The sequence below is a fragment of the Artemia franciscana genome, chromosome 1, assembly GCF_032884065.1.
Source record: "Artemia franciscana chromosome 1, ASM3288406v1, whole genome shotgun sequence".
Lineage (NCBI taxonomy): Eukaryota > Metazoa > Arthropoda > Branchiopoda > Anostraca > Artemiidae > Artemia > Artemia franciscana.
Window position 1 is genome coordinate 60,581,512 of NC_088863.1, and position 21,686 is coordinate 60,603,197.

Sequence of the window (21,686 nt, forward strand, 5' to 3'; positions counted from 1 at the left end):
TATATTACAAATATTTTCTTTTCTAGTTATTACAGCATTGAAAATGAAATTAGAAATTATAGCGAAATAAAATCTTGAACTGATGAGCTGTCAAAAATGAATATCACTATATATTAAATATTCAGTTTGATATTATTAGTTCTTTCCAAGACTGTTTAAGACACATATAGTTTTGAGTAAAGTGCCAATGATGCAGTAGGGTTTAGACTTCTAGTTAGAGAAGGAGGTGGTATCCAAACTCTTGTTTATAGTGACTTTTGTTCGTTTTAAGCTTGATTTGCATATTCAATTTAAGTTTTTCAAGTTTTAAGATTTATTTATTTATATCAGTACCTGTTGTAATTTTTTTTTACTATCATTGATTATTAAATTTATGTTAGTTTTGAGTTTCATTTATGCTTCAATAGCAAAAGATTTTTGTTGGTTTTAAGCTTGATTTTCATATTCAATTTAAGTTTTACTCGTTTTAAGATTTATTTATTCATTTATAACAGTAGCTGTTGTTTGTATTTTTTCTAGGATTGTGAATTTAATTTCTGTTCGTTTTGGGTTTCATTTACTCTTTAATAGTAATTTCCGGTCATGTTGAGTTTGAGTTATTGTTAGCTTTTATTTCTTCTGATCTTAATTTTAAAATGGCCGTTACTTTTCTTTGGAGAACTTCTTTTTAGGAATTTTTTTTAATTACTTTTTATTAAACAATCTCAGCTTCAGGCGTTGGGAGTATCTCTGACATTTTCCAAACTTGCTTCAGTCTTCTAAAATCGCTACTTGCTTGGCCGATCCTGGTCCTTTGACCGTGATCGCATTCCCTAGTGAATTGCAAAGCTTTGGTGGGTTGATATTTCTTAAAAGTATTATTGGTACGCCTATTTTTAGTTGTAGCAGGTGTGGTGGACACCCTGAACGATCTATGGAATTTAAAAATTCAGATGGATAATTAACCGCTTCATTTGGTTCCGAAATACAAATTAACTGCGTAAAACTTGCGAATATACAACATTCTTCGCTGTCCAATTCTCGCTGCATATAAATAGATTGTCAGGTTTACCGACCCTCGAACATGCAACGTACAATTGTCCATGGGAAAAACAATCAGTATTAAGATCAATACCACATTTTTCTAATGATTGACCTTGAGCTTTGTTAATGGTGATTGCAAATGCTAATCGAATTGGGAATTGCAATCTTTTAAATTGAAAAGGCAGATCTGTTGGAATCATGGGAATGCGAGGAATAAGAACAGCCTCACCCTCAAAAGGCCCTGTCAGGATTGTGGCCTCTATTAGGTTTTCCATTGTTTTTTTTACGGCAAGTCGAGTGCCATTGCAAAGCTTTGGTGGGTTTATATTTCTTAAAAGTATTATTGGTACGCCTATTTTTAGTTGTAGCACGTGTGGTGGAAACCCTGAAAGATCTATGGAATTTAAAAATTCAGATGGATAATTAACCGCTTCATTTGGTTCCAAAACTGTGTCGACTGACTTGTAAAGGACTGCCTGGTCTTGAATCTTGGTCAAAACAATATTGTTGATTTCGTGGACGTCTATATTTTTGGGTGCGAGAATCGCTCTTTCACTTAGCCATTTATTATTTTTATAATTTTTTAGAATATTCGGAAATACTTTTTCAATCAATTCATTTTTGGACGTCACTAAATTACAGAAATCAGCAGGTAGTTGTATACGTCCTGAAATTGAGTCTACTGGGAGCTTTCCGTTTCCCATTGCCAGCAATTGATCTGAAAATGTTTGACCAGAGTCATCGTTTTGCAATCGGACACGCATATTTGTAGTTAATTTTAATGTTTTTACGTGTGCCCATAAATTAGAATTTTTCAGGCAAGCATTCATTTCGTCTGCAGGAGTTGATCTAGGTATTATAGGTATTGTTTGCCTGAAATCTCCCGCAAGCAATATTAAGGTGCTGCCAAAGGGTTTCGACTTCCCTCGCAAATCTTTCAAGCATTGATCCAGAGCCTCGAGCGATTTTTTGTGTGCCATTGTGCACTCATCCCAAATAATAAGTTTGCATTGCTGCAATACTTTACCCATCCCAGATGATTTGGAAATATTGCACGTGGGAGTTTCTGTAGAATGCAAGTTCAGAGGCAATTTCAAAGCGGAATGAGCAGTTCTTCCACCAGGCAGCAATGTTGCGGCTATTCCGACGTATTTACATATGTATTTGATTGCCTTTACGGAGTTACAGTATTCAACGTTTATGTGTGCATTAAATGTTTTTGATAATAAAGGGGAATATGGAACAACCCACTGGTTATCTACTTCGATGGTGGTACCGTTACGCTTCTTTATTATTGCTGTTTTACCGCCATCTTCAGTAGATCTTCTTCTATATTGTGGGTAACCATCATTGCCAGTAATTGTTTTGGGTACTAAAAGTCGAGGATATTGCTTTGTGCACCTTCCTTTGGCCATGCATGGTGAATTTTCGTTCAGTGCACCGCAAGGTCCATGTATCATATTTTTTACAATAATATCATGTAACCCCTTATCGACATTTTTATCAGGTATTTCAGCGGAAATCACATCATCAATTTCGTTTGAAGTAATTTTTTTATGTAGCCAGATTAGTATATGTGCGTGTGGCAAACCTCGTTTTTGCCATTCCACTGAGTACATCCAGCATCGCACTGACCCAAACACTTCATGTTTTACAAGGTAGTTTATCAGTGATTTCAACTTTTGCCGGAAGACACGTGCCGTAATGTCATGCCTATGAACCGCCGATTGTCCTTGAAGTAAAAGCTGCAGTATCTCGTCCCAAGATTGATTACATGTAAATGTAATAAATAAATCCGGATGACCATAGAGACGAACATACGCAATAGCATCTTGAGCATATTCATGCATATGACGGGGACTGCCAGCATATGACGAAGGTAAAATTGTTAATCTTCCAACGTTTGTGGTATTACCGTCATTTATAACTGCATCTCGCAAATGAATGTATTGTTCAGAGCGGAGCTTGGTCTGATTCAGGCGGATATATAGCAAACGTTCTGATTCAATTTTAGCATACATATCCACGACAAATTGGTGAAACAATTCACGGCATTTTAAAATATAATTTTCTTCATCCTGCCGAATCATTAGTCTATAGGAATAATAATGCATTGCACTGCATTTCTCATTCATTTCTTTGTTAGTGGCTGGATTCATCAATTTAATATTAAAGTGACAGCCGTCGGCTCCATCCCAAAAAATGATAGGATATTGTAGGGCATCGTAGCATCGATGAGTTTCAGCAATTCTTAACAACTGAGCGTTTCGCTTATGTAGAATAATATCTCGAGGTAAAAACTGATCACCGACCATAACGATTGCCACTTCGTCGATAGTCGGAGCATTGTATCTACGCACATGTTGGCCAGGAGGCGTTTTGTCAGCGGAAATAACAATTTTATGAGTATCAGTAGGCATCAAATCGATGGCTGTTTTGAACAGACGCACTAAATTATTATTTTCGTGGAAAAGATGTTGCAATTGGGAAACGATTGTCCTTTCAACGTTGGGAGAAATTTCGCAACGTGCATTCAATTCAGAATTTCTATCACTGATGAAGTACAATTGTAAAAATTTATGATTCTCGCCTGAGAATGGTAGAAGGGACCCTGCTTTATGATAAATTTGCCCTTTTACTTTGAAAGTAGACATAAATTGATCTGGATTTTCGATTTGGGCTCCAAACGACGTCATTTGGAAACATGAGTTGTATTGTCTGATTTTTGACAAAAAAACGCTTAGATTCTGACGTAGTTCCAGTAAGGAGTCTTCAATGGCTCTGGTGGTGCAGCCAATAGAGGAAGTTTAACTTTTCCTGAGGCGCAACACATTCCCATTGTTTCACCATTGAATTTCAAGGCCTTGCAATAGGGACAAATTTTAGACATTGTCCCGATTTGAACACATCTACTCAAGCTATAATCATCGACTGGGTTGTACCTGAATGCCAGGCGATAACTTTCAGATTGCTCTGATTCCTCGGCACGCTTTCTTTTCTTACTTTCTCTATCAGCAGCAAGCCTGTTTCCCTGCTGGTCTTTTGATTCCTCGGCACGCCTTCTTTTTTCACTTTCTCTTTTAGCAGCAAGTCTGCTTCTGCGTTGCTCTAGTAGTTCCTCGGCACGCCTTCTTTTTTCACTTTCTCTTTTAGCAGCAAGTCTGCTTCTGCGTTGCTCTGGTAGTTCCTCGGCATGCTTTCTGTTCTTTCTTTCTCTATCAGCCTCAAGCCTGTTTCCCTGCTGGTCTTTTGATTCCTCGGCACGCCTTCTTTTTTCACTTTCTCTTTTAGCAGCAAGTCTGCTTCTGCGTTGCTCTAGTAGTTCCTCGGCACGCCTTCTTTTTTCACTTTCTCTTTTAGCAGCAAGTCTGCTTTCGCGTTGCTCTGGTAGTTCCTCGGCACGCTTTCTTTTCTGACTTTCTCTATCAGCAGCAAGTTTTTTGGCATAGACTCTTTGAGCATCTTCATCAGTCATTATAAACTTAAGCATTAATAGAATTCTACGCGAACATACGTCTTATATAACTTGAATGACGTCACGCCTTCAAAGCAAAAATGATGGCAACTAATTTCATGACGTCAGCCGAAACATGACGGCGAACATATGTCTTATATAACTTGAATGACGTCACCTTCAAAGCAAAAATGATGGCAACTAATTTCATGACGTCAGCCGAAACATGACGTTACCTGATCCATCCACAGATCCACACACAGACAACTTATTTTTATATATATAGATATATATATATATATATATATATATATATATATATATATATATATATATATATATATATATATATGTATATATATATATATATATATATATATATATATATATATATATATATATATAAATAAGTTGTTTGTCTGTGTACTGACGTCATGGTTGTGTGTCGACTGCCGTCACGTTTGTCGACTGACGTTATTATAAGGATTGAGCATTATGCCGTCATGAAGTTCTTTGTCGACTGACGTCATGTTTGTCGACTGACGAAATTACAGACCGGGACACCGGGACGCAAATGACGACCGGGACACAGGGAATATAAATGACGACCATGACACTCAAAGAGAAATTACAAATTGGGACACCGCGACACAAATAACGACCGGGACACAGGGAATATAAATGACGACCGGGACACAGGGAATGTTTGATTAGCAATCACCATCAACAAAGCTCAAAGGCAATCATTAGAATGATGAGGTATAGATCTAAATACGGATTTTTTTTCCATGGACAATTATATGTTGCATTTTCAAGAGTCGGTAAACCTGACAATCTATTTATATGCACAGACAATGGTGCAGCGAAGAATGTTGTATATTCGCAAGTTTTACGTAACTAAAAACATATATATATATATATATATATATATATATATATATATATATATATATATATATATATATATATTCACAGGTGGGACACAGGGACACAACTACGATGGCACGTAACTAAAAAAGCTGCAAAACTAAAAAAAGAAAAACTAAAAAAGAAAAAACTAGAAAAGAAACTATATCTATATATATATCAAAATAAGTTGTATGTTTGCATGTTTGTTTGTGGGTTTGCATATGACGTCATTATAAGTATATAAGGCTTTGTATATGACGTCATTATAAGATGAGACTACAGGCCGGGACACCGGGACACAGATGACGACAGGGACACAGGGAATATAAATGACGACCGGGACACTCAAAGAGAAATTACAGACCGGGACACAAATGACGAACGGGACACCGGGACACACGGAATATAAATGACGACCGGGACACTCAAAGAGAAATTACAGACTGGGACACCGGGACACAAATGGCGACCGGGGTACAGGGAATATAAATGACGACCGGGACACAGGGACACAACTACAACGGGGACACCGGGGGGCACAGGGAGGATATATGAACGACGACTGGGACATAGGGAATGTTCGATTAGAAATCACCATCAACAAAGCTCAATTGCAATCATTAGAATAATGAGGTATAGATCTGAATACGGATTGTTTTTCCCATGGACAATTATATGTTGCATGTTCAAGAGTCGGTAAACCTGACAATCTATTTATATGCACAGACAATGGGACAGCGAAGAATGTTGTATATCCGCAAGTTTTACGTAGTTAAAAACATATATATATATATATATATATATATATATATATATATATATATATATATATATATATATATATATATATATATCTATATATATAAAAATAAGTTGTCTGTCTGTCTGTCTGTGGATCAGGTGACGTCATGTTTCTGTGTTGACTGACGTCATGAAATTAGTTGTCGTCATTTTTGCTTTGACGGTGACGTCATTCAAGATATTTAAGACATTTGTTCACGGAAAAATGTTTAATTGTAAAATGAGGGGACGCCGGGGGCACAGGCGGGATATATAAATGACGACCGGGACACAGGGATTGTTCGAATAGAAATTACAGACCGGGACACCGGGACACAAATGACGACCGGGACACCGGGACACAGGGAATATAAATGACGACCGGGACACTCAAAGAGAAATTACAAACTGGGACACCGGGACACAAATGACGACCGGGACACAGGGAATGTAAATGACGACCGGGACACAGGGACACATCATTAGAATAATGAGGTATAGATCTGAATACGGATTGTTTTTCCCATGGACAATTATATGTTGCATGTTCAAGAGTCAGTAAACCTGACAATCTATTTATATGCACAGACAATGGGACAGCGAAGAATGTTGTATATTAGCATGTTTTACGTAGTTAAAAACATATATTTATATCTATCTCTATTCACAGATATATATATATATACAGATATATATATATATATATATATATATATATATATATATATATATATATATATATATATATATAAATACATATATATATATATATATATATATATATATATATATATGTATATATATATTTATATATGTATTTATATATATATATATATATATATATATATATATATATATATATATATATATATATATATATATATATATATATATATATATATATATATATATATATATAAATGCATATATATATATACATATATATATATATATATATATATATATATATATATATATATATATATATATATATATATATATATATAAATATATATATATATATATATATATATATATATATATATATATATATATATATATATATATATAAATACATATATATATATATATATACATATATATATATATATATATATATATATATATATATATATATATATATATATTATATATATACATATATATATATAAATATATATATATATATATATATATATATATATATATATATATACATATATATATATATATATATATATATATATATATATATATATATATATATATATATATATATATATATATATATATATATATATATATATATATATATGCTCCCGGTAAAAAATAATATTTTCCCGATTTGAGAATTTATTTGAGTTTTTTTCTGTAGGGGGAAGAAAATTCGGTACTTGTGTATTATACGCCACTCACTCAAGTTTACGCTATTTAAAACTTTAGAACAAACCGGTTTCTTCGTTTGTCTCTTTCAGCTTAGCGTGAGACATGACGAACACAAGTGATAGAATAGATGAGAAATATATAACTTGGGCTATGTATTTACACATAAGGGGGGGGGGGGTTAAGTATTTGGGCAGTTTGAAATCAGAAAACAATTCTTAATTCATAAGATACAGAATAATTTTACTTAACACATTTCGCACGCAGATCCGCTATAGCTCCCGGTACTGAATATATATATATATATATATATATATATATATATATATATATATATATATATATATATATATATATATATATATATATATATACTTGCTGTTGGGGTGGCGCTTCGCGCCATAGTTACATATTAGTTACGCGCCATTGTAGTTGTGTCCCTGTGTCCCACCTCGATTGCTAATTGAACATTCCCTATGTCCCCGTCGTCATTTATATACCCCCTTTGCTCCCGGTGTCCCGTTGTGGTTGTGTCCCTGTGTCCCGATCGTCATTTATATTCCCATTATCCCGGTCGTCATTTGTGTCCCAGTGTCCCAGTCTGTAATTTCTCTTTGAGCGTCCCGGTCGTCATTTATATTCCCTGTGTCCCGGTGTCCCGGTCGTCATTTGTGTCCCGGTGTCCCTGTCTGTTATTTATCTTTGAGTGTTCCAGTCGTCATTTATTTGTCCCGGTCGTTATTTGGGTCCCGGTGTCCCAGTCTGTAATTTCTCTTTGAGTGTCCCGGTCGTCATTTATATTCCCTGTGTCCCGGTCGTCATTTGTGTCCTGGTGTCCCGGTCTGTAATTTCATCAGTCGACAAACATGACGTCAGTTGACAAACAATTTCATGACGACATACAGCTCAATTCTTATAATGACGTCGGTCGACAAACATGACGTCAGTCGACACACAAACATGACGTCACTCGACAGACCCACAAACAAACAACTTATTTATATATATATACTAGCTGTTGGGGTGGCGCTTCGCGCCGCCCAAACACCTAGTTGGTGGGGGCACTTCGCGCCCCCCTAAGCCCCCCCGCGCGCGTAAGTCGTTAAGCGCCATATTATTTACGCGCCATTGTAGTTGTGTCCCTGTGTCCCACCTGTGAATATAGATAGATATCTATATATGTTTTTAACTACGTAAAACTTGCGAATATACAACATTCTTGGCTGTCCCATTGTCTGTGTATATAAATAGATTGTCAGGTTTACCGACTCTTGAACATACAACATGTAATTGTCCATGGGAAAAACAATCTGTATTCAGATGTATACCTCATTATTCTAAAGTCGTTACGCGCCATATTAGTTACGCGCCATTGTAATTGTGTCCCTATACAAAGATAAATAGATATTTATATGTTTTTAATTACGTAAAACTTGCGAATGGTGATCGCAAATCGAACATTCCCTGTGTCCCCGTCTTCATTTATCTATCCCCCATTTGCTCCCCGACGTCCCCGTTGTAGTTGTGTCCCTGTGTCCTGGTCGTCATTTATATTTCCTGTATCCCGGTCATCATTTGTGTCCCGGTGTCCCAGTCTGTAATTTCTCTTTGAGTGTCCCGGTCGTCATTTATATTCCCTGTGTCCATTTATATTCCCTGTGTCCCTGTGTCCCGGTGTCCCGGTCAAAGCCTTATATACTTATATCTTACGAATATACAACATTTTTCGCTGTCCCATTGTCTGTGCATATAAATAGATTGTCAGGTTTACCGACCCTTGAACATGCAATATATAATTGTCCATGGGAAAAAAAAAATCCGTATTCAGATCTATACCTCATTATTCTAATGATTGCCCTTGAACATTCCCTGTGTCCCGGTCGTCATTTATATATCCCCCTGTGCCCCCCCGGCATCCCCGTTTTAGTTGTGTCCCTGTGCCCCGGTCGTTATTTGTGTCCCGGTGTCCCAGTCTGTAATTTCTCTTTGAGTGTCCCGGTCGTCATTTATATCCCCTGTGTCCCGGTCTTCATTTGTGTCCCGTTGTCCCGATTCCAGTACTATATATATATATATATATATATATATATATATATATATATATATATATATATATATATATATATATATAGTACTGGGATCCCGATTGCTACAAAGCGATTTCTTCTAACACGGCAGACAATTGGAACCTTTTCTTGATGTCATGGCGTCACCACAAGTTCGATATAGCCACCCAGTGAAAAATGGGAATTTTTCTTAAAGTCCTAACCTATTTAGATCGTTTTTGTGGCCAGTCATCGCTTTTCCTTGTTTTCAACCCTAGATTTCATTGTCCATTTTTGTTCATCTTTACCTGAAAGTTTTTCCACTGCTTTTGCTTTATCAGTTTCGATTCATATATACTCTCATTGAATTTTTTAAGGCGTTATAGATAACAAATGCATCTTTTCCAGTTTCCAACCACAGATCACTGTTAAAAATTTCGTTTAAAATTTTATGTGATTCTACTGTCGTTTTTTCCATGCCCTTATCGTTAGCTGTCGCGATTCTTACTTTCACTTGTTTTCAAACCACGTTTATCTGTGCCTTATTTACGTCAACCCACCCCTTAAACGTTTTAAATAATCTTAAATTAGAATTAGCACCTTTGTAAAATTACGTTCTTTTTTTTTGTTATTGGACCTTTAACTTTTCCCTTGGCTTGTCTTTTGTAATTATGAAAAACATAACGCCGAACCTTTGTTTTTTAACAGAGGCTAATGCAGCATCAGGTTTTTGGCCAACGTACTTATAAACTCTAATGTCATTATTTGTAGCTATTTCTGTACTTGGAGCTTATATAAAATGTTAGACTTCGGCTTTTATCCCGGCTTGTCTTTTGTCATTATGAAATACATATCGCCGAAACTTTTTTTTAAACAAAGGCATGGTAAGCATTGCTGACCTTATCTATCTCAGAATCCCAAACCCAATAAGGGCAGCTTTAACTGTCCTTATTGGTCTAGCTTTAACGCCAAACCTTTATTCTTTTAACAGAGGATGATGCAGTATCAGGTTCTTGGCTAACGTCCTTATAAATTCTAATGCTGTTATTCGTAGATATTTCATCGATTGGAGCTTTTATAAAATGTTGAACTTTGACTTTTGCCCCGGCTTGTCTTTTGTAATTATGATATACATATCGCCGATTCTTTTTTTAAACAAAGGCATGGTAAGCATTGATGATTTTATCTATCTAAGAATCTCAAACCCAATTATCATAACTATCATTTTCAGTTTTGGCGAATTTTGACTCCACTGTCGCTTATCTTCAAATCCTCATTTTTTCTTTCTTTTTCATTTTGGATTTTTATCACTACAGACAATTTTCCAATGCCTTTTGCTTTAGCTTCTCTTATTATTCTAGTTTTAAAGGACAGTCCAGGTTGTACAGTTGTTTACGCTCTTTAAGCAATTTAATGTCTTTTCATACTGATATTTTCAGATACATTTGATTATTCAAGCGAGTCAGTTCACTTTGGGCGATGGTTAAATCAATTTGGTTCCAGTGGTAAGATATGTAGGGGACTTGTAAGTAATAATCAGTTGTTGGGCTACAATCATCTTCAGCCATGAGGGGTTCGCAACTTTTGCTAGTTGGTGTACCAATTTATTTGTTTCCGATGAACTTGATGTCTATCAAGGGAGAGGAACTTGTAAGTAAGAATCTGTTCACTTTGGGCTAGAAATTTGTGCAAATTGGTGCACATTGTATTCGATCTCTTTAAATCTGACAGAATTAAGTGTTTACGCAACGGGTACAAACGATAACGTAAAACAATGAGGTAGTTTCGTAATAATTAGTGTCACCTATGGTACTTTAATCATGAAAAGTTACGGATAGCTTTATAATACCAACTAGATTATATAAAATATTGTTCCAAGTTTTCATCCTTCACGATGTCTACGATTGAAAAGGATAAAGTTCAACTGGCTGCAAAGTCAATTTAGTCCCTGCTTTCGACATTATTTTGTAGTTGTTGTTTTTTCAACGCTGAGGAATAGCCTTTGGTCATGTGATATAACTGATTGCGTTCTTGTTTGAACATACCGTTTTAAAAACTTCGATAGGCTGACAACTTCATCATTTAATCGATAGTGAAGAAACAAGCACAAACGGGAATGTAAAACAATGAGATAGTTTCGTAATAATTAATAGAATGTCACCTATGGTATTTTAATCCTGAAAAGTTAGGGATAGCTTTATAATACCACCTAGATTATATAAAATATTGTTCCGAGTTTTCATCCGTCACAATGTCTACGATTGAAAAGGATAAAGTTCAACTGGCTGCAAAGTCAATTTAGTCTACGATTGAAAAGGATAAAGTTCAACTGGCTGCAAAGTCAATTTAGTCCCTTCTTTCGATACTATTTTGTTGTTGTTTTTTCAACGCTGAGGAATAGCCTTTGATCATGTGATTACTGATCGATAGCGAAGAATCGGATAGAACACTTTAGTCGGCGAAGACGGACAAAGGTTGCCGCAACACTTCACGTTGCCCGGGAAACGTAGGTCTAGTTACCTTTGTTTGCTATTAAATATAAAAAACAAGTTTTTTTAACTGCAAATAAGGAGCGACGTTAAAACTTAAAACGGACGGAAATTATTTCGCATATGGAAGGGGTTGTCCCCTCCTCAACGCCCCGCTCTTTACACTAAAGTTTGACGCTTTGTCACATCTCTACCTTTAAAACTATAAAAAAAACTTTAGCGTAAAGAGCGAGGCGTTGAGGAGGGGACAACTCCTTTCATATATGGAATAATTTCTGTTCGTTTTAAGTTTTAATGTCGCTCCTTACTTGCAGTTAAAAAAACTTTTTTTTTATTTAATTTTTGAATGTTTTTGAACTAATGCATGTTTTGATTTCATCTCACCGCACATGAATAATTAAAACGAAATATGCATATTAATTTTTTTGGCTAAATGGCTTTCTCATAGCTTTGATCGGACGATTTTGATAAAAAAAAGGTGTTGGAGGGGGAGGCCTAGTTGCCTTTCAATTTTTGGCTACTTAAAAATGCAACTATATTTTTTTTTTATTCTTTACGAACGTTTTTGTTAGTAATAAACATACATACCTTACGAATTAACTTACGTAACGAACTTCTATATTTGTGAACTTTTATTACGTAGATGATGGGGCTCGCCCCCTCGTCAATACCTCGCTCTTTACATTAAAGCTTGAATTTTGTCCCAAATATTTAAGAGTGACCGCTGAATCACAAAAGCCAAATAAATAGTTGAAATTACTAAAAATTCTTTAGCGTAAAGAGCAAGGTATTGCGGAGGACACGAACCCCCTTATATACGTAATGCCTTATGTTCGTTTTAAGTTTTAATGCTGCTCATTGCTTCCAGTTGAAAAAATATTATTTATTTTCTCGTTGTTTTTTTTTAATAATGCTAGAAAATCCTGCGTCCCCTTCATGGAAATTCTCTTCCCTCATGATAAATTCCTCTATGGAAAGATCCTCCCACGTAACCCCTTCCTCTGGCCCACCCCCACCCCAACGCGGAAAATCCCCCCTGAAAACGTATGTACACTTCATAATATCCATTACTATATGTAAACAGTGGTCAAAGTTTGAAACTTACAGCCCCTCCCCTGGGGACTGTGGGGGATTAAGTCATCCCCAAAGACATAGTTATGAGGTTTTTTACTAGGCTGAATAGAATGAATATCTCAAAATTTTGATCCGGGGACTTTGAGGAAAAATGTGCGTGGGAGGATGCCTAGGTGCCCTCCAGTTTTTTTGGTCACTTAAAAATGGTACTAGAACTTCATTGCATGTGGATTATTAGAAAGCTTTCCTTAGCCTTCAAAAATGCAGATATATGGTATTTAAGGTATAGTGGGGGTACTTGAGACCATAAAAAAAACTATTCTTAAAGCCTATGCACCATATTATAAAAATTTATTTTATTTTGGTAAAAACTAAGCAATAGATAAGTTTTTTAGTGAACAGGTCAAAATGTACCGATCTACCCCAGATCGGGGCAAGTTGATATCAATATGGGGCAAGTTGGTACTGTGGTAACAGCGATTAATATTTTGAAAGGATTGTAATCAATAGGTGGTTATAAATCAAGGTATAAACGTTTTTATTGAGTACAATGTAAATTATGTATAGAAAAGCTAAACTCAATGTTGGCTCCACAATAATCGCCTACATGTTCTCATGGTACATACTAATCAGAATCAACAAGCTATTGTCAGTTCCGTGCCATCTGACTCATTTTTCTTTTAACAAATCAAGAAAACGTCGCTTTGTCGATTTCTTAAGCTGTAGATGTCTCTCGTATTATATTGGTGGTGTGCTCTTATCCATGTTCCTCTTATATGTTCGCACCATGCTCATCAATTGAAAATGTAGAATCACCGTAAAATTATGCTGGGGCACGTTGATACACAGAAAATTGCCCTCAGACTTCCGTATCAACTTGCCCCAAGTGGTCATGTGTTGTTTAAAATAACAATACTTCAAAAGCATTATACCGAACAAACATGGGATTTTTGAGTTCCATCAGATCACTTAATCACGGCCTTAAAAAATGTCTCCATTATGGCTTTTTCATGCAAATTTGCTCGTAATTTCTCTGAAAGCTGCAATCTCCATTGGTGCTTTTTAAAGCTGAAAAGGCAATACAGGCACATTTGAAGCGGTCTTTACCCAGGAAAACAAATGAAGTGAACAATACGGTGTTTAATCAAAGTCATAGTGAAGATAGAGCTTTACGTTTATTTGAAACCAGATCTCGAGAGCCAGTTTGTTCACCCACGTTAAATTTAACCCAATTTTATTTAAAATAAATTAAAAATGGATAGTTTTATCCATTTTTATATGCTTCCAAAGCATATTCAAATCTAAATTAATATACTAGCCGAAAACTACCGAATAAGTTTTTTTAACTGAAAGTAAAGGTTGTTCTTCCTCAACGCCCCGCTCTTTACGCTAAAGTATTTTACTGTTTTAAAAAGTAGAGTTGAGAGAAAGACTCAAACTTTCGCGTAAAGAGCGGGGCGTTGATGAGGAAACAGCCCCTTTCATATACGGAGTAATTTCTGTTCGTTTTGAGTTTTAATGTCGCTCCTTACTTTCAGTTTAATAAAAAACTTGTTTTTTATTTAATTTCTGAACGTTGTTGAATTAATGCATGTTTTGACTTTGGCTCTCCGCACATAAATAATTAAAACGAAATTGGCATATTAATTTTGTTTTGCCTAAATGGCTTTTTCATAGTTTTGATTGGAAGATTATGAGAAAAAAGGAGCGTGGGAGGAGGCTTAGTTGTCCTCCAATTTTTTGGTTTCTTAAAAAGGCAACCATAACTTTTAATTTTTTACGAACGTTTTCATTAGCAAAAAATATACGTAACTTACGAATAAACTTATGTAACAAACTTCTATATTCGCATGTTTTTATTCCATATATGAGGGGATTGGCACCCTCATCAATACCTCACTCTTTTAAAGAAGTGATACCTCACTTCTTTAAAAGAAGTGAGGTATCACTTCATCAATACCTCACTAAAGCTCAAATTTTGTCCCAATTCCTTAAGAATGACCCCTGAATCACAAAGGCCTAGAAAAAACAGTTGATGTTATTAAAAATACTCTAGCGTAAAGAGCGAGGTATAACGAGGAGGTGAATCCCTCATATGCTTAATATTTTCTGCTCGTTTTAAGTTTTAATGCTGCTCCTTAGTTTCAGTTGAAAAAACGTTTCATATTTATTTTTCATTGTTTTTTAAATAATACTAAAAAATCCTGCGCCCCTTCATTGAAATTATCTTCCCCCATGACAAATTCCTCCATAGAAAATCCTGCTACGTACCCCCCCCCCCCCTCTAACCTTCCCCCCAAACCGAAAAATCTCCCTAATAACGTCTGTACACTTCCCAATAACCATTACTATATGTAACAAGAGCTAAAGCTCATATGGCACTTGTGACGAGGCATGAAGAGCTAAGAGCCAAGAGATCATATGATATGAGCTCTAACAAAATTCTATGAATCAACGGATTGATTTAAATGGAAAATAAGAGGCTTAATGCCGGTCAGGATTTAAAATAAGAGCTCTGAGTCACGATGTCCTTCTTCCCTCTCCCTTTAGCCCCCCAGGTGGTCGAATCTAAGAAAGCGACTTTATCAAGTCAATTTGTGCAGCTCCCTGACACGCCTACCGATTTTCATCGTCCTAGCGCGTCCATAAGCACCAAACTCGCCAAATCACTGAACCCCTCCCCCCCAAATCCCCCAAAGAGAGCGAATCCAGTACGGTTCCGTCAATCACGTATCAAGGATATTTGCTTATTCTATCCACCAAGCTTCATCTGATTCCTCCACTCAAAAGTGTTTTCCAAGATTTTTCCCTCCAACTCCCCCCAATGTCAAAAGATCTGGTCGGGATTTGAAATAGGAGCTCTGAGACATGAATTCCTTCTAAATATCAAATTTCATTAAGATCCGATCACCTACATGTAAGATAAAAATACCCCAGTTTTCACGTTTTCCAAGAATTCCAGTTTCCCCCTCCAATCCCCCCAATGTCACAGGATCTGGTCGGAATTTAAAATTAGAGCTTTAAAGCACAAGATCCTTCTAAATATCAAATTTCATTAAGATCTGGTCACCCTTTCGTAAGTTACAAATACATCAATTTTCAAAACTACCCCTCCACACCTCCACCAAAGAGAGCAGATCCGGTTATGTCAGTCACGTATCTTAGACAGGTTTTTATTCTTCCCATCCAGTTTCATCCTGATCTTACCGCTTTAAGTATTTTCAAAGATTTCCGGTACCCCCCAACTGCCCCCCCCGTTACGGTCGGATCCGGTTGAGATTTAAAATAAGAGATCTGAGTTCCGAGGTCCTTCTAAATATGAAATTTCATTAAGATCCGATCATTCCTTCGTAAGATGAAAATACGTCATTTTTTCTAATTTTTCAGAAGTAACCCTCCCCCCCCCCCCAATAGAGCGGATTCGTTCCAATTATGTAAATCACGTATCTAAGACTTCTGCTTATTTTTCCCACCAAGTTTCATCATGATCCCTCCAATCGAAGCGTTTTCCATCATTTAAGGTTCCCCCAACCCAAACTTCCCCCGATGTCACCAGATCCGGTTGCGACTTAAAATAAGAGCTTTGAGACACGATATCCTTCTAAATATCAAATTTCATTGAGATCTGATCACCCGTTCGTAAGTTAAAAATACCTCATTTTTTCTAATTTTTGAGAATTAACCCCCCCCAACTACCGCAAAGGGAGCGGATCCATTACGGTTATGTCAATCATGTATCTAGGACTTGTGCAAATTTTTCCACTAAGTTTCATCCCGATACCCTCCACTCTAAGTGTTTTCCAAAATTCTAGGTTTCCCCCTCCCAACTTCCCCCAATGTCACCAGATCCGGTCGGGATTTAAAATAAGAGCTCCGAGACACGATATCCTTCTAAATATCAAATTTCATTGAGATCCGATCACCCGTTCGTAAATTAAAAATACCTGATATTTTTTATTTTTTCACAATTAACACCCCCCCCCCCCAAGTACCCCAAAGAGAGCAGATCCGATCCGGTTATGTCAGTCACGTATCTTAGACAGGTTTTTATTCTTCCCATCCAGTTTCATCCTGATCTCACCGCTTTAAGTATTTTCTAAGATTTCCGGTTCCCCCCCCCAACTGCCTCCCTCCCAATTACGCTGGATCCGGTTGATTTTAAAATTTCTTAGAGATTTCATCTGAGTTACGAGGTTCATCTAAATATGAAGTTTCATGAAGATCCGATCACTCCTTCGTAGGTTAAAAATACGTCATTTTTTCTATTTTTTCAGAATTACCCCCCCCCCCCCAACTACCCCAAAGAGAGCGGTTCCGTTCCAGTTATGTCAATCATGTATCTAGGACTTGTGCTTATTTTCCCCACCAAGTTTCATCCCGATCCCTCCACTCTAAGTGTTTTCCAAGTTTTAGGTTTCCCCCTCCCAACTCCCCCCCCCCAAATGTCACCACATCCGGTCGGGATTTAAAATAAGAGCTCTGAGACATGATATCCTTCTAAATATCAAATTTAATTGAGATCCGATCACCCGTTCGTAAGTTAAAAATACCTCATTTTTTCTAATTTTCAGAATTACCCCCCCATCTATCCCAGAGAGAGCGGATTCGTTCCAGTTATGTCAGTCATGTATCTAGGACTTGTGCTTATTTTTCCCACCAAGTTTCATCCCGATCCCTCCACTCTAAGTGTTTTCCAAGTTTTAGGTTTCCCCCTCCCAACTCCCCCCCCCAATGTCACCAGATCTGGTCGAGATTTAAAGTAAGAGCTCTAAGACACGATATCCTTCTAAATATCAAATTTCATTGAGATCCGATCATCCGTTCGTAAGTTAAAAATACCTATTTTTTTTAATATTTCAGAATTACCCCTCCCCCCAACCACCCCAAAGAGAGCGGATCCATTCCGGCTATGTCAATCATGTATCTAGGACTTGTGCTTATTTTTCCCACCAAGTTTCATCCCGATCCCTCCACTCTAAGGGTTTTCCAAGATCTTAGGTTTCCCCCTCCCAACTCCCCCCTAATATCACCATTTAGGTTCCCCCCCCTCCAACTCCCCCAATTTCATCGGACCTGTTCGAGATTTAAAATAAGAGCTCTGAGACACGATATCGTTCCAAACATCAAATTTCATTAAGATCTGATCAACCGTTCGTAAGTTAAAAATACTTCAATTTTTCTTTTTTTCCGAATTAACGGGCCCCCCACTCCCCCCCCCCCCCCAGATAGTCAAATCGGGAAAACGACTATTCTAATTTAATCGGGTCCGGTCCATGATACGCCTGCCAAATTTCATCGTCCTAGCTTACCTGGAAGTGCCTAAAGTAGCAAAACCGGGACCGACAGACCGACAGAATTTGCGATTGCTATATGTCACTTGGTGAATACCAAGTGCCATAAAAACTGGTCAAAGTTTATAACTTGCAGCCCCTCCCATGGGGACTGTGGGGAAGTAAGTCATCCGCAAAGACATAGTTATTAGGTTTTTTGACTATGATGAATAAAATGGCTATCTCAGAATGTTGATCTGGCGACTTTGGGGGAAAAATGAGCGTGGGAGGGGGCCTAGGTACCCTCAAATTTTTGGTCACTTAAAAAGGCCACTAGAACTTTTAATTTACTTTAGAATAAGCCCTCGCGTGATATTCTAGGACCACTGAGTCGATACGATCACCCCTAAAAAAAAAGAAAAAAAAAGTTGTCTTCTGGCAAAAAAATACGAAACTCCACATCCTTCTAGATAGGAGCTTGAAACTTCTAAAGTAGTCTGATACACTGAACTTGATGGTGTGATTTTCGTTAAGATTGTATGACTTTTAAGGGGTGTTTCCCCTTATTTCTAAAATAAGGTAAATTTTATCAGGCTCGTAACTTTTGATGGGTACAACTAAATCTGATGAAACTTATATATTTGAATTCAGCATTAAAATACAATTCTTTTGATGTAACTACTGTTACCAAAATTCCGTTTTTTAGAGTTTCGGTTGCTATTCAGCCGGGTCGCTCCTTACTACAGTTCGTTACCACGAACTATCTGATAAGCCAGCTACAGTTACCTCCTCTTGAAACACTTAACATTTTTGTTCATTATTATTTCCTAGGGTTCATTGTTGACAGTTGGGAAAACATTGTTTTCCCATATTACCCAAAATTCTAATTAGAAGAGCAGAAGATGGGAAATTGCCCGCTTCCTCATCTAGTTGGATTTTTTAAATTTTGCGGCATTCAATTTCAGTTGCGTCAGTCAAACGCTGTGTGTATGCGTTTCGTTAAACACCATGATGGTGGGTGAGATATTGACCAGGAATGCAATGTTTAACTTCTTATTTTGATCAAGAAAATCAGTGAACGCTCGCATTGATATTGCAAAAACTGCTTCATACTTTTTTGCCACTGATGCAATACTTGAGGCCTAGAAAATGCTGTGGACTGAGGTTGAATTTTCCAAACATGCTCCAGATTGGCAAAAGATGATTTATAATGCCAGAAATATGATTAGCAATCTATGTGATGAAAGCAAAATAGTCCTACCTTGACGTATTATTTTTTTAATCTGACGAGGTGCCTGAATTGACCAGTGAAAAAAATGCTACACTTACTCAAAAAGTCAAAACCGACCTATGAGGTACTGTTGAAGAACCCAAAAAAAAAGGTTTTAACGATCCCAAATCGCGAAAAGACTCGAAATTAAGTTTTGTGGCAATATCAGTGATCATATTTTTGAATTAAAGTCCCGAAAGAATGCTTGGAGTCTCATTTTGACCGATACTCAATCGGTATCGCAGTCTCTCACTACTCATGGCCAGCCTTTGGAAGTTAAAATGAAAAGCCCATCATACTTTGGAATTTTTTCATTATTTCTGAAAGCCTTAAAGCTGATGATGTTATGTTGCTAGTAGTAAACTGCTCTGAGCTAAGTAGAACATGCTCATAACGGGTGAAATCTGCTAAAAATTCACATCTCAGACAAGCCACTCATTACAGTTTAGTAGTTGGTTATGAGCACAGGCCTTTCATTGAGTTCAAGTTCCTGCTAATGCAATACTGTAATTTCCAGCAATACAGGTATGCCACCAAGCTTTGTTAAACTTCACTCAAAATGCGCAAAATGTTCAAGTGAACATCCGAAAACAAAAGCCACTCCGTGTAAAAGCCTATGAAATGCAGCCTATATCGTACCACCTCCATACGCTTCAAGTGTCCAGTCGCACAGATTTACTTAAAAAGTGACTTGTTCTGTGATTCAAATTCTTTCCTAGAACATTTGCGTTAGGAAGACCTCTTCTAGAATAACTATCACGTAGTTGTGACATTATCTGCTTAGAAGAATATTTTCTCTCGAAAGAGGGTTTTGGTTTACTTGAGCTGAATTGTTGGAAAAAACTGTTTCCATCTCCAGTGGCTAATAGTGGAAGACGTTGTCCTTCTTATAGCGTCACAGTTAAGAGCTAACCTCATGCATATAGTTTATACATCCACGACATTTTCGTTGTAGCGAAGATTAATTCGACAATTACGTATTCTGTTTACTCGTCAACTGACTGTAAGGATGAAAAGTATGAGATAAAATTCAGCACGGCATACGAAAAAACTTATTTCAGGTGCTCTCGGTTCTGAATAGTTGCAATCTCAACGATAATTTTAACCCCCGAGCTCAAACACTTATTTCTTAATGTAAGGATCTCGAGTATTTAAAAATGACATGGGACTTCTAACGAAAATGGCAATGAAATTCAACTCCCAATTTTATGGTTGAACAAGTTTTCACTTAACTGATTCAAACACTCTAATTTCATTTCCACTATCTTTGGCGCTTTAGATACTTTCTAGAAAAAGTACAAAACATTACAATAGCTAACTAAGCGTTTTTTCAATCAGATAGCCTTTTTTCTTACTACCAGCCCCCCTCTCATTCCCTTAACATCGGTCCTACTAACAAATATGTAGGTTGGAGCTGATCTTTGGGACCATAGAATTTATGCCCTGACAAAAATTTTGGTTTGTTAAAGATATTTTTTTAAATATACATTTAAGTCCATGGAACAACCAGGTTCAAAAGTATTTAAGAATTTGATGTCCACGTAAACAACGTCGGACTTACCTGAAGTCGCTGTTCAATTCCTAACCCGGAGAGGAACCTAGCTTGTGTGATTGGCCCATAGACCAACACGGATGTATCCGTCTCTTCAGATACAGCCTTTTTGATTAGTGAAAAATCAACGTCTACAGTCAAATCTGCTGTGCCAGGGTCCACTAAGGGGTCATGAAGCTGGTGATTCCTGAAACCCTAAAAATAAGAATTAGAATAATTTTATTTATTTAAACGCATTTATTTCTGAATAGAAACAGCATAATGACAAGTTGGGCAGATGCTCTCTCACCTAATAATGAAGTAAATTAAATCAAACCTAGCGGTGCAGTGCTTTGACAAACAGTATTTTGAGTATAAGGCCTTATTAGAGTGAATTAAATTCGAACAGTTCGTGGTAACGAGCTGTAAGTAAGGAGTGACCAGGCTCAATAGTAAAT

General features: G+C 36.7%; 1 protein-coding gene across 3 annotated transcripts in view; it reads right to left on the reverse strand.

The window, feature by feature from the left end:
* Positions 1-21,686, reverse strand: part of LOC136032239 (protein arginine methyltransferase NDUFAF7, mitochondrial-like) — a 95,513-nt gene that overhangs the window by 13,543 nt on the left and 60,284 nt on the right. For 2 of the 3 annotated variants that reach the window (XM_065712481.1, XM_065712475.1), the window contains exon 7: positions 21,259-21,444. In XM_065712481.1, the coding sequence (XP_065568553.1) occupies positions 21,259-21,444 (186 nt within the window). Of the gene's footprint in view, positions 1-13,678; positions 14,226-21,258; positions 21,445-21,686 lie in introns of those variants that run through there. The other variant, XM_065712490.1, reaches the window with a different exon arrangement.